This window comes from Lathamus discolor, chromosome 3 (assembly GCF_037157495.1).
Source record: "Lathamus discolor isolate bLatDis1 chromosome 3, bLatDis1.hap1, whole genome shotgun sequence".
Taxonomy (NCBI): domain Eukaryota; kingdom Metazoa; phylum Chordata; class Aves; order Psittaciformes; family Psittacidae; genus Lathamus; species Lathamus discolor.
The window spans coordinates 143,015,391-143,028,827 of NC_088886.1; the positions used below are offsets into that span (position 1 = coordinate 143,015,391).

A 13,437-nucleotide genomic window follows, 5' to 3' on the forward strand; every position below is an offset into this window, starting at 1 on the left:
TCGGGACCAGGACCGTGTGGGAAAAGCGGAGGTGCTGTGAGTGCGCTGGGTGCCGGAGTGGGGCTGGCGGCGGATCCCTGCGGCGCCGGGAGCGGGGCAAGGACGGGGCGGGCAGCTTCTCCTCTTCCTCCTCCTCTCCTCGCTGTCCCGGAGCTCGGGGGCCGGGGCTGCGACCGCCTTCTCCTGACTGCCGGGTTTGGTGCTCGGGGCCGGCGCGACGAGGAGGCGATGGCATCGGGGTGAGCGGCCGGGCGGCTCCGGGGCCGTCCGAGCAGCCAGGCGCGCCCCCGGCGGGGTGTAGGGGGTGCTGGGGAACAACGGGGAGCCGGCGGGACCCCTCGGAGCTCGTGAGCCGGTTGGGATGAAGGAAGGCGCCGGAGCAAGGCACCTGAAAACCTCGCGGCTGAGCCCATGTCCAGTCCCAGGCCAGCGGAGGACCTGGCACCCGGGAGAGTTTGAGCCCAGCCTCTGTGCGTTCTGCCTTTAGTATGGAGGCACGATGCCCCCCGGGAGCATAAGTTTTGCTCCTGTGCTCGGAAATGCAGATTGGGTCAGGCTCGTCTTGAGCAAGGGATGAATTTGTTCACTGTAGTAAATGGTGCCATGCTGGGTTATTGAAATAACAAAACCCCACCACCACCACCCAGAAAAGCAGCCCTGGCCCCTGCTCTAATGCTTTAATTGACTTGTTTCCAGCAGTTTTGAGGTGTGGCCAGGGGGAAAAGTGCTGAACTTGCCAGGGCAGGCTTCAGACAGGTTGTGTCTCACGTCCTTAAGGAAAACCCATGTGCAGAAGACACAAAGGCAGCTTGATGAAGCAAAGAATGAAGGATCTGGAATGGTATCTGTAGTCTGCCTAGGCATTGGTACTTCATGGAAGAAATTAGAGAAGCCCCTGTCTTTGAGTACACACAATAGCTGGTATTGCTGATGTGTTGCAGCGGATAGAGGGGGGTTCTGGCTGGATCCCACTTCTACTATAAATTCATGCACCTGTGAGCAAGTCACTTTGTCTCTCTGTATCTTGGCTCCTGTGTGTGTTAAAGAGGGATGAAGATGCCTTCCCAGGTGGTCTGGAGTGGAAAGGAAGCAGGGAGGTGCCAGGACCCTGCTTTGCAAGTGATCTGAGGAAATGTGAACAGACACCAAGATCTGACTTGGAAGTTGTGGAAGTGATGTTAGAAGTGGCTTCTGCAAAGTTGGCTTCCATTGTGTTTGTTCATTACTGTGAGGGTGCTGAGGCGCTGGCACAGGGTGCCCAGAGAAGCTGTGGCTGCCCCATCCCTGGCAGTGTTCAAGGCCAGGTTGGATACAGGGGCTTGGAGCAACCTGCTCCAGTGGAAGGTGTCCCTGCCCATGGCAGGGGTTGGAACTGGGTGAGATTTAAGGTCCCTTCCAAGCCAAACCAGTCTGGGATTCTGTGATTTTGCACAGTGAAGGTGAGGCATCCCCAGGAGGCCAATGCCCGTGTACAAACACATTCTCCCACTTCCTTCAGCAAGGGCTCTGCTTAGAGGGGCTGTGTGTGTGTGCTGACCCACTGCTCAGGTACTCTGTGCTGGGGTAGTTAGCCACATCATCTTCAGTGGGTGCCCCTAAAGATGTCTGGGTCTTCTGAGAAGACCCTAGGAGGAATAAGTGGATGGAATAACAAAAACTTCTTTTTTGACCCTACCCCGGTTCTGCGAAACAACCCAAACCTGTGGGGGAGTCCTGCTTTCTAAGCCTCTTTTAGGAAGGGCACACAGACTGCTGCCTGAAAATACATGCAGGGAGCAGCTTGTATGTGTCTGCAGCAGTGATGCTGCGGAGAAAATTCCCAGGTCGTGGCTTGTCCTTGGGGCTTGCAGAGATGCAGCAAGAGGATAAGGTGTGAATTTGGGTTAGTGTTGTAAGAGGGGCTGGGTATGAGATCATCGGGAACATTTTGGTGTCATGCATGAGGTGAGGACAGGCTGTCTTGCTAAACTGAATACCAGAGATGTTACCTCTGCTGCAGGTAACCCCTGCCGCTGACTGGCTTGGAAAGGCAGAGCTCCTCCTCTTCCGCAGTGTCGGATGTTTGGGGAAGGACAGACCACAATTTAGGTTCCTCAAGAGGCAAGCTCATCGCAGCAGCCTTGAAATCCTTATTCCTGCTTGTGAGGTTTGTCCTTCTAAGCCGGCCAGCAGGTGCCTGTGGTCTGAGTGATGGCTTCGTTAGCAACCAGCAGCAAACAGCCCTTCCAGTCCTGCAGAAGTGCAGGCAGTGACACCACCAAGTGACACAGCAGAGGGGGTTTTGTCTTGTAAGACAAGGTGACCAACCTGAGGTCTTCCTGTCCTTCTGGGAAGCTTTTGGACCAAGGCACCTGTGTGGCATGGCACTGCATCTCAGGAATGAAGCAGGGAGATGTCTTGTCGATGTGCATGAGGAGGGAGCACCCGCATTCTTTGTGAACCATTCACACCTGCACATGGTGTGGGCACATCAGTAGTTGATCTGCCTCAGGTGGGGATGTTTCTGGCTGGTGCAAGGTAGTGTCTGGCGCCAGCTGTAGCCTCCACAGATTGGCACAGTGAGGGGCAACAGGGACAATCACAATCATTGCACCAGAAGCCATTGCCTTGAATTAGCAGTTCTCAGTGGGTATGTGACCAAGTTACCTGTGTTCGTTTGTAGCCTCAATATAATTATGCTATTTGCATATTCAGTTCCTTATGCTGTTGGTTTCTCCTAAGACACCAAGTTACCCCAGATCCCTTGCACCCCTTTTCTCTGCCACTCCATACATTTCTTCCCAGTACCAGCACCGCTGCCTGCTGCCATACACAAGCACTGAGTGCTTGCAATGCTGAGGCAGGCTCCAGCTCCTTTGGGTGGTCTTGCATGTGGCATCCAGCAAAAGGTAAGAAAGATGAAGCATTCACAGATACACTCCTGCTGCTTTGCCCCAGGCAACATCAGTAGCATGAGCGCTTCTGTCAGAACAAACCACACAGTGAGTTTAGCACAAGCTCTGGGAGAAGAAAAGTGCCTTTTATTCCACAACTTGTGGGTCATACCTGATCGCTGTGTGCTGATTTTGACAGTGCCCCATATGAATGCTGCAAGATTAAGTCTCTCAGATGCAGGAGCCCTTACTGCACAAGGGGAAAAGGCCATGTCAAAACCATTCCTCCATGCAGAAGCAGGGCGGTGAATAAACAAGTTGGTTTTGCAGAGCATCTTATGGAAATTATATCTCATCACTTGAGGAGAAAAAAGTGTCCGAAGTTTGGGATTGGAGTTTGTGTTGTTTGTTGTAAGGAGAAGTTAAACATTTCCCTGCCATCTTCCTCCTCCCCCTTTCAGTTCTAACTCCCCCTATTAGTTGTGCCTGTGGCTGGGCAGAGTGGACACCCAGAGCTCCCAATAGGGATGTCCCACTGCCTTCCAAGCCTGGACAAGAAGGAAAAGTGAAATTGACTTATGGAAAACAGGCTGAGAGAGGGGGCAGCAAAACCGGCCTCCTCTCTTCTCTCCTAACACCTAAACACCAGGGGAGCAGTGGGTCCCCTTAGCAATTGGGTCCACATCCAGGCAGGCTGACGGGAACTATGGAGTTACACCTACAGTGACAGGGGGTTGTTTGGCTTGTTGAGAACATACTTCAATGAATATGCAGCATAATAATTTCTGCATTCCCCCCTATTATTAAATAAAAGGGGGACAGCTTGAAAAATGAGCTGGAAATGCCTTTTGTTGCAAGCGAGGTCTCTGAAGTGAGAAGAGGAGGTAATCACAGCCACTAACTGGTGATTTTAAGTATCTCCTACTTGTCCCAGTAGAAGAGTAACATTTGCCCCAAATCAGTGTACATGATGATAACTGTTCAAGTAACACACTGTAAAATTGGGATGCGCTCATATACATACATCCATATATACATATATACTGTGCACATATACACAGTGTAGCATCTCATGGTGGTGTTTTGTGCCAGGCAAGTTTAACAAAGCACATGACATCAGCTGCAAGCCCTTTTCCTCCCCTAAAGAGACACCAACCATGATACGTTCTGGATCCCTTCTCAGACAGGTACTGGTCCTGCTGTAGGCACAGCTCTGCTGTTGGACATGGGTCAACATCCAGGTGAGCAACCCCATGGTTTTGGTTCACTGTGTTTTCAGATCAGGGTTTGGGTCTGTCTCATTAGTATGCATAAGGAAGGTGAGGTGTTTTGCAGATGGTGAAAGCCATGTTGGGAAGCACTTGTCAAAAGGAGCTTTCCCCCCCTCTAGCTCTCCCTCCCCTCTTGTCTTACTCCTCCCAATAAAGTACATGTGGCTACGCTCTTACTCAGCTTTACGTAAGTTGTGATTGTATATACGTGAGAATCTTGTTACAAAAAATACAACTTTTGAGTAATCGTGGTTAAAAATAAGAGATTATTTTGACTCGGTATTAATGCAGATACTTCCGAATTTTCCTTTCTTACTGGCCAGAAGGATGAAATGAAAACTTCTTCACTCACCACAGCACCCCCAGCAAAGCTGCTGTCTAAAGATCCTGGGGTAATGCTGATGAGCAGCGGGTGATGATGCAGTTTTCTTTCAGTTCCTGATGCTGAGAGACTAACTGGACTGAAAGACGAAGAATTCATCCTTCAAATTAGTTGATGTAAACCCAAGATAAGGCCAAGTTGTAGAAACACCTCAACCTGTCAACATTTTGCAATGAAAACAACCCGAAATCCTCTCACATCTGTCACAGCTGGTTGCAGGCAAAAGCTTGTACTCCTTTGGGTGTTGTGTGCATTGGAATTAGCTCCTAGTCAGAATGTCCTTGGGGCATGGCAAAAGGATGACCTTACCTCTGTGGCATGAGCCAGGACTTGAAGCTGCTGAGGGACACAAGGGCTTCCTTGATGCAGGCATGTGTTGTGCTTACCCTCCTTTACTTAAGCAAGCTTGGGATCTGTTAATTTGGCAGTGTTAATTTGGGGGTGTTGGGAGGATGTGTTGAAGAGTGATGCTTGTAAAGCACCTGGTAGTTGGTAAAGAGCTGCAAGGCACAGAGCGCTATTGTGTCTGTAATCCCTAACGATGCTTTCCCAGTTCCCCTCTTCATTATGGCCCCATGCAGGTAACTGAGCAGGGCCTTGCCTTGTCTGTGAGGGGTATTGAGGTGCATGCATGGGCTTAATGGGCCCTTGCTCTGACCATTTGGTGTCTGGGGTGGGTGCTAGAGGTACTCCTGGCAGAGCGAAAGGTCCCAGACTGATGCTCTAGTGCAAGACAAGCCTGTCACTTCAGGCATCTCACGTGCCCCTCTGAATAGAAAAGCTTGACCAGAGGAGAAGTTCTCATTGCCGAAAGCTTGGCTTGTGTCCTGGGGTTTAAAGTTTTATGAGTCCCTGGGGGGCTCATCTGTGTTAATGAGATCTTCCCACCTACGGAAGCACAAGGGGTGGCGGCACCCAATCTTAAAGACTGGGGAAACTGAGGAAGCGAGATGTCAGCACAGAACATCAAATCCGATGTCAAGCAGTGAGACAGAGTGAGGAGCCTTTCTCAGACTCGTATGTTCCTTCCTCCAGGAGCTAATGTAGATGTGACCAGGGCGATAGCAGTCGAGGGTTGGACTGGGATAGGCAGCATGAGGACACTCCGTGAAGCTGTTTCCTGACCACTGCTGCCCTGACTTATGAGGGTTGCCACATTACAAAGAATTGATACCTGAAGTGATGGGAATGTGCCTGTTTTGGTGTTTTCATTAACAAGCATCAGTTCTTCCCACCTGCTTATTAAACATATCCTTTGCTGCAGAGACAAGTGTTCCCTGAGCAAAAGCCCTCTTTATTTTCATAGGAAAACGCTTGGTTAACAGAAGCAGCTGTCAAGAAATGCATGTATTTGTCTGTAACTGCATGAGAAAATTTGCTTTTGTAATGAGAGAGGCAGAGATCCAGCACGAATCTGGTCAGATTTGCTGTAGTGAGTGCGCCCAGTGCTTTTCATCTGGAGGAAAAATAAATACACATGCTTTAACTAGAAAGCCAGAGCTCAGCCAGACGTGCTTGGTCTAAATGTGTGCATGCTTGAAAGTGTCACTGAAGTCCATCTGCGATGTGATGGCAGCCTTGCTGATTTCAAAGGAGAAATGAGCAGGAAATGGACTTTGCTGGACAGTTGTGCATGAAAACATCTCCCCAGAAAGCCAGTCCTTAGAAGATATAAGGCATGAAAGAGCCTGTGGTTGAGTGTTATTGAAGACCCGCAATGATGGGCTGCAGCACTGGCAGGGGTGTCTCAGCTGGATGGCGGGGTCGGGGGGACATTGCTCTGCCCCATGCTCAGTGAGCCCCCAGAGGAGCTGTGTGTGGCTCCCTGAGGGCAGTAGGGACCCTGATGGGATTCGGCTTTGAGAGCGAGGTGCAGTGATGAGGAGGAGAGCAGAGGTTTGGGCTCCCCTTGAAGCCCACTTTCTCCAGCCTGAATAGGAAAGGAGATGAGTGCACAGGGAGACTCTTTTCCATCGTTTCCTCATTTTCCTGTTTTTTCCTTCCCTTTGTTTCCCACCCTCCTCCCCAGGAGTTGCCTTTGCTCTTCAGAGCTCATCTAAACTAATCCTATGAGACAACCAGCAAGGAGATGATCAACTGCAGGTAAAGGATCCAGCCTTAGGCATTGGATCAATATTCCTCTCCTTTATTTTTCTTTCAGAACTGTCACCATGAGCCTCTTGTCATTTGAGTCCATCTGTGTTTTCCTGCTTTCACAAGGTATGTTTCAAGTTGCCATTTTTCATCAGTGGTTTCTGTCTTGGATGCTTCCCTGTCTCTGGACTTCTTCATTCTGAGGAATGAGGGCCAAATGAGTGCCTCTCCAGGAGGTTTACAGATAAATCTCTGAAACGGTTTCACGTAGAAGGGGAGACAATAGTACCTGGAGAAACAGCTTTGCTGAGAATTTAAACATCTGTATATGTGAAGTGTCTATTGATATGGGAAAAGCTGATGTTGTTGTGATATTAAAAGCTCATTAATGCCTCCAACGCAATTATTGGGTGTCTCCATTGCTTATGCCTGTAATCTTTGAAGCCTAAGCCTGGCCTAGCTGTCATTCTTGCACAGTGTCCTTGCATGCAATGAGCAGAAGACTGTCTCCTGTGCGCTGTAGTTGGGTCCTTGGCATTTTTCATGCTCTCTGTATTCCTGCCAGAAGGAATTTCCTCCCCTAGACACACATCACTGCAAATGTGAAATCTCTCTAGCAAACCACCGTTTCTGCTGCTCTAGATTAAAGCCTGCATGTTTGTTTGTTTTTATTAAGGCAGTTCTTACTGTTGTTGGGTGATTGTCTGTTTGATCCCACAGTTTTGCTGGTGTGGAGTATACAGGAGATTCATGTGGACCAGGAGATGATCAGCAAGATCTCAGCTGCTGGCCAGTGTAAGTTCATTTTTAAAGCAAGTTTTTCTGTTTTCTGAATTCTTTCTTTCTTTGTCTTGTTTTGTTTTGTTTATTTTTTTTCCCCCTAAATTTTTCAGTTTGTTTACTGGACCTCATTCAGTCTGTAATGCTCTGGCAAGCACAGCACTGTGGCTGCTTCTGCCCTAGCCTGGTTTCCCCCTCACTGGTAATAGCTCTTCTGGGATGTGACCTGCTCTGGTTTTCCCATACTGGTTATTTGCCACCTGGCTGGTGTTTGTCAGTTCCTTCAGAGCCTTTTTCGAGCAATCCTGGTTTGAGGAGCTGTGTTTAATCACAGGCTTGATTATACCTCTCATGTGGCTCATTTGTTCAGCCTGCGAAGCCAGCAACAGCCACAATGCAGTGAATAGGGATGGCTGCGCTCTGGCTGCCAGCAAACCATGTTCACCTACACTCCCTTGACGTACGCTCAATTGGTTACTTGCAACCTGTATCATGCATTCTCCTGCTAGCTATTATTTCCCATTGTCTGCCTGCCAAGTGATAAATTACATGTCCTCCTATGCCAGGCACACCCCCATCCTTAGCACTGTGTGTTCAGCTCAGACTTTCCATCCTGATGTGCTCTGTTTGGATGTTTCTCACTGGTTTCTCACTGATGCACATCCCCAAGAGCCCTTTGGTGGGCTGCAGGTATAAAATCATAGAATGGTTTGGGTTGGAAAGGACCTTAAACTCATACAGTTCCAACCCCTGCTACGGGCAGGGACACCTCACACTAGACCAGGTTGCTCAAAACCCCATCCAGCCTGGTCTCCAAGTCCCCATGCCAAGCCCACACTGGGGTGCAGGCACAGTAGCTTTCTCTGTGCATGCTTCAGCAGGCAGCTGTGGTTAGTGCCTGCACTCAGCACCCGGATTGTTACATCTCCACATCCAGACCAGGAGTGAGGGCAAGGCTGACAAGCTGGGACAGCACTGGTGGGTAGGCTGTGCTGCAGCTCATCCCCAGTGCTGCGCTCCAGGGCAAGGCTGGTTGCCCCATTAGAAGAGCCAGTGACCCAGAAGGGAATGCTTTACAGCTTTCAATCCCTCGTAATCTGCTATTAAAAAACCCTAACTATAAATTCAGGGTTTTGCTAGCAAAAAACATGTCTGGGCTTAAACCATGACAAGGCTGAATCAGTGCAGGCCAGAGCAGGAGTGCATCCAGGCTTTGGGTTGTGTCTACCCTCTGCAAATCTATTTGTCTGGATTTTCTGCTCCTGGCTATCTGTTTCCAGACAGTGAGACTAATAAGGTACAGTTTCAGAGTGTCTATCTTTTCTCCTAGTGATGCAGTGCTCTGCTTCATTAGATGTCCTTTTCCTCTTGGATGGCTCCTACAGCATTGGCAAAGGAGGCTTTGAAAGGTCTAAGCACTTCGCAAGCAAGCTCTGTGATGCCTTGGACATCCACCCAGACAGGGTGAGTGTCAGGAATGTCTCATTTTAGATTCAAACAACTTGCCAATGCGTGGAAAGGCCAGTGATAACGTGCTGAGTGAAACTGCAGTATTCAACCTAGCAGCTGCTATGGGGTATTTATCCAGAAAGATGAGGTGGAGGTTTGTGAAGCAGTGGGGTTGGAGGGCACTTCTTGATTCTCCGCTGATTTTAAGCAGTTCCATTTGGTCTTGAGAAAAAGACAAAATATTTCAGGTTAAAGATTATGATTTGGTTTGGGTTTTTTTACTGATTTTTAATTTGGTTTGGATGCTCATAGATTAAAATGATCGGAAGGGAAAATGTTCATTGCAAGGCATCTTAGTCAGGGGCCTTGGAGCAGGCTGGGGTGGTTTTTGTACTTGATTCCCTGACAGAGCCTTACCAAATAATTGGCAGGTCTTTGGGAAGGTTGTGGCAGGGATGCAAGGTCTCTGTGTAGCAGGACGAGGAACCTGAGGCAGGACAGGGGGTGGGTCTGAGCCTGCTGCAGCTTTGGGGACCCTTGGTCCATGTCTGATTCTCCAGAGCGTTCTGGGAGCAAAGGAGCGGAGGCAGCTCTTATGTTTAATCCTGGTTCCCACGGCAGGGATACTCAGATTTGTACCCAAAACCATCCTCCGGACCAACTGCTTCCACTGCTCCAGGTCCTAAAACGAAAAGCTGCTGCTCTGCCCCTGTGGAAGGATCCTTTGGAAGCTGGAATCACCATTCCCCTTCATCATTTCCTTATGTAAGAAATCTTTCACCTTTCAGATCTCAGCTTACAGATCTCAGCTTACAGCCACGCAGCACAGGGAGCTTCCTGCAGCCTGGGCAATGATGGCAAGGAGTCACAGTGCACACTTGAGGCTTTGAGAGATGCTGGGCAGCTCAGGTTAAATGGACATTCCCTTTCCATGGCTCATATTAAATTGATTGAGAGTAGAGACTTGTATAGGATCATAAAATGGTTTGGATTGGAAGGGACCTTCAAAGGTCATCTAGTCCAACCCCCCTGCGATGAGCAGGAATGCCTTCAACTAGACTGTAATATAGGCTTATAGATTGAAAATCAGTAGTTTTTTCACCTTTGAAGTTGTCACATTCCATGAAACTTCTTGTCAGGCTTCAGTGAATCATCCTGGTTGTATTGCCCAATAGAGACAATTCAGCCTATTTGCATTTTCAATGATAGAGAACAGTTTTAGAGGAGGTAGTGGAAAAATAATTGGTTTGTGTTGCCTGCTGTGCTCGATGCTGGAGGGAGCTGCTTTTAGTAATGGAAAGATTGCTGTGCAGTGTATAACTGGCTCGGTATAAGAGGTGTTATTTATGAACTTACTGTGCTTGAAGCTCCTTGCTTCTCTGAATGGATAAATATAGATCCTGAGCTGCCTGTTATCTCTAACCCAGTTTTGCCCATTTCTCACATTTTTAAGCCACGTTTTGCCATTTCTAACCAATTTTTTCACATCTCTAGCATTTTTTAAGCCATCTTTGGCCATTTCCAACCCATTTTTGCGCATCTCTAGCATTTTATAAGCCGTCTACTGCCATTTCTAACCCATTTTTGCTTGTTTCTAGGCATTTCAGTGCATTTCTGGCCAATTCTAAACCATTTTTGCACACCTGTTCCCATTTTTCCACATCTCTAACCCTTTTAAAGCCATTTTTGGCCTTTTCTAACCCATTTTTTGGGTATCTCTAACCCTTTTGAAGCCATCTTTGGCCTCTTCTAAACCATTTTTGCACATCTGTACCCCTTTTTAAGCTATCTTTGGCTATTTCTGAGCCATTTTTGCACATCTCTAAACCTTTTGAAGCCATCTTTAGCCATTTCAAACCCATTTTTGCACATCTCTTACCCTTCTTAAGCCATCTTTGCCCATTTCTAACTCTTTTTTGCACGTCTCTAACTCTTTTGAAGCCATCATTGGCCATATCTAACCCAGTTTTGCACACCTCTAACCCATTTGAAGCAATCTTTGGCCTTTTCTAACCATTTTTGCACATTTCTAACCCTGGCTTGCCCCTTTCTCACACTTTTTAAGATGTCCTTGGCCATTTCTAGCCCAGTTTTGCCCGTTTCTAGGCATTTCAGTGCATTTCTGGCCAATTCTAAACCATTTTTCCACAACTCTAACCCTTTTGAAACCATCTTTGTCCATTTCTAACCCATTTTTGCACACCTCTAACCCTTTTCAAGCCCTCTTAGGCTATTTCTAATCAAGATTTGGAGCTTTCTCGCCCTTTTTAAGACATCTTTGGCCATTTCTAACATAGTTTTGCACATCTCTATACATTTTAAAGCTGTGTTTGCCCATTTCAAACCCATTTTTGCACATGTCTAACCCTTTTCAAGCCAGTTTTGGCCTTTTCTAACCCATTTTTTGTTCATCTCTAACCATTTTGAAACCATTTTTATCCTCTTCTAAACCATTTTTGCACATCTGTACCCCTTTTTAAGCTATCTTTGGCCATTTCGGAGCCATTTTTGCACATCTCTAACCCAGTTTTGCCCATTTCTCACACATTTTAATCCTTCTTTGGCCTTTTGTAACCCATTTTTGCGCAACTATAACCCTTCTGAATCAATCTTTGGCCATTTCTATCCCATTTTTGCACATCTCTAACCCTTTTGAAGCCATCTTTGGCCATTTCTAACCCATTTTTATGCATCTCTAACCCTTTTGAAACCATCTTTGTCTGTTTCTAACCCATTTTTGCACAACTCTAGGAACTTTAAAACCATCTTTGGCCATTTCTAACCCGTTTATGCACACCTCTAATCCTTTTCAAACCCTCTTACGCCACTTCTAATCAAGATTTGGAGCTTTCTCACCCTTTTTAATCCATCTTTGGCAATTTCTCACACATTTTTGCACATCTCTAAACATTTTAAAGCCGTCTTTGGCCATTTCTAACCCATTTTTGCACATCTTTAAACCTTTTGAAGCCATCTTTAGCAATTTGAGATCCCCAGGACAGTGAGAAGAGCGTGTAGCAAGCTCACTGCCCTGGACTTCAAAAGAGCAGACTTTGGCCTCTTCAGGAGCCTGCTTAGTAAGGTTCCATGGGATATAGCCCTGGAGGGCAGGGGGGCCCAAGACTCTTGGTTGATATTCAAGGATCACCTGCTACAGGCTCAGGAGTGCTGCATCCCGACTAGAAGGAAGTGCAGCAGGAGGGCCAGGAGACCTCCTTGGATGGATAAGGAGCTGCTGAGAAAAATTCAAAGGAAAAAAGAGGCTTATAAAAAATGGAAGCAAGGACAGGCGGCCTGGGTAGAGTACAGGGATGTTGTCCGGGAAGCCAGGGACCAGGTTAGGAAGGCTAAGGCCCAGTTAGAATTAAACTTGGCTAGGGATGTTAAGGATAACAGGAAGGGATTCTACAGGTACGTAGCAAACAAAAAACAGACTAGGGACAACATAGGCCCCCTGAGGAAGCTTTCGGGAGAACTGGCTACACAGGATTTGGAGAAGGCTGAGGTTCTGAATGACTTCTTCGCCTTGGTCTTCACTGGCAAAGGCTCTGACTGCACCACCCAGGTCTTAGAAGGTAGATGCAGGGACTGTGAGAATGAAGACCTTGGGCCCACTGTAGGAGAGGATCTGGTTTGAGACCATCTTAAAAATCTGAACGCACACAAGTCCGTGGGACCTGATGGAATCCATCCGCGGGTCCTGAAGGAGCTGGCGAATGAAGTTGCGAAGCCACTGGCCATCGTATTTGAAAAATCATGGCAGTCAGGTGAAGTTCCCGACGACTGGAAACAGGGAAATATAACCCCCATTTTCAAGAAGGGGAAAATGGAAGACCCGGGGAATTACAGAGCAGTCAGTCTCACCTCTGTGCCTGGTAAAATCTTGGAGCACGTTCCCCTGGATGGCATGCTAAGGCACATGAAAAACAACAAGGTGCTTGGTGACAGCCAGCATGGCTCCACTAAGGGGAAATGCTGCCTGACTAATTTGGTGGCCTTCTGTGATGGGGCTACAGAACTGATGGACAGGGGCAGAGCAGCTGATGTCATCTACCTGGACTTGTGCAAAGCGTTCGACACTGTCCCACACAACATCCTTGTCTCTAAATTGCAGAGACATCAATTTGATGGATGGACCACTCGGTGGATAAAGAACTGGCTGGATGGCTGCACACAAAGAGTTGTGGTCAATGGCTCGATGTCCGGCTGGAGACCAGTAACAAGTTGTGTCCCTCAGGGATGGGTGTTGGGACCGGTCTTGTTTAACATCTTCGTCGCTGACATGGACAGTGGGATTGAGTGTGCCCTCAGCAAGTTTGCCGATGACACCAAGCTGTGTGGTCCGGTTGATATGCTGGAGGGAAGGGATGCCATCCAGAGGGACCTTGACACGCTTGTAAGGTGGGCTGATGCCAACCTTATGAAGTTCAACCATGCCAAGTGCAAGGTCCTACACCTGGGTCGGAGCAATTCTGGGCACAGCTCCAGACTGGGCAAAGAAAAGATTCAGAACAGCCCTGCAGAGAAGGACTTGGGGGTGCTGGTCGATGAGAAAATGAACATGAGCCGGCTGCAGTGTGCGCTCACA

The 13,437-nt window shown here is 48.0% G+C and overlaps 1 protein-coding gene across 1 annotated transcript in view; it reads left to right on the forward strand.

The window, feature by feature from the left end:
- VWA2 (von Willebrand factor A domain containing 2) overlaps positions 1 to 13,437 on the forward strand; it is a 29,698-nt gene that overhangs the window by 152 nt on the left and 16,109 nt on the right. The window contains exons 2-4 of the mRNA XM_065672949.1: positions 6,688 to 6,746; positions 7,341 to 7,415; positions 8,731 to 8,864. Coding sequence (XP_065529021.1) covers positions 6,698 to 6,746; positions 7,341 to 7,415; positions 8,731 to 8,864 — 258 coding nt within the window. The 5' untranslated portion in view covers positions 6,688 to 6,697. The remainder of the gene's footprint in view (positions 1 to 6,687; positions 6,747 to 7,340; positions 7,416 to 8,730; positions 8,865 to 13,437) is intronic.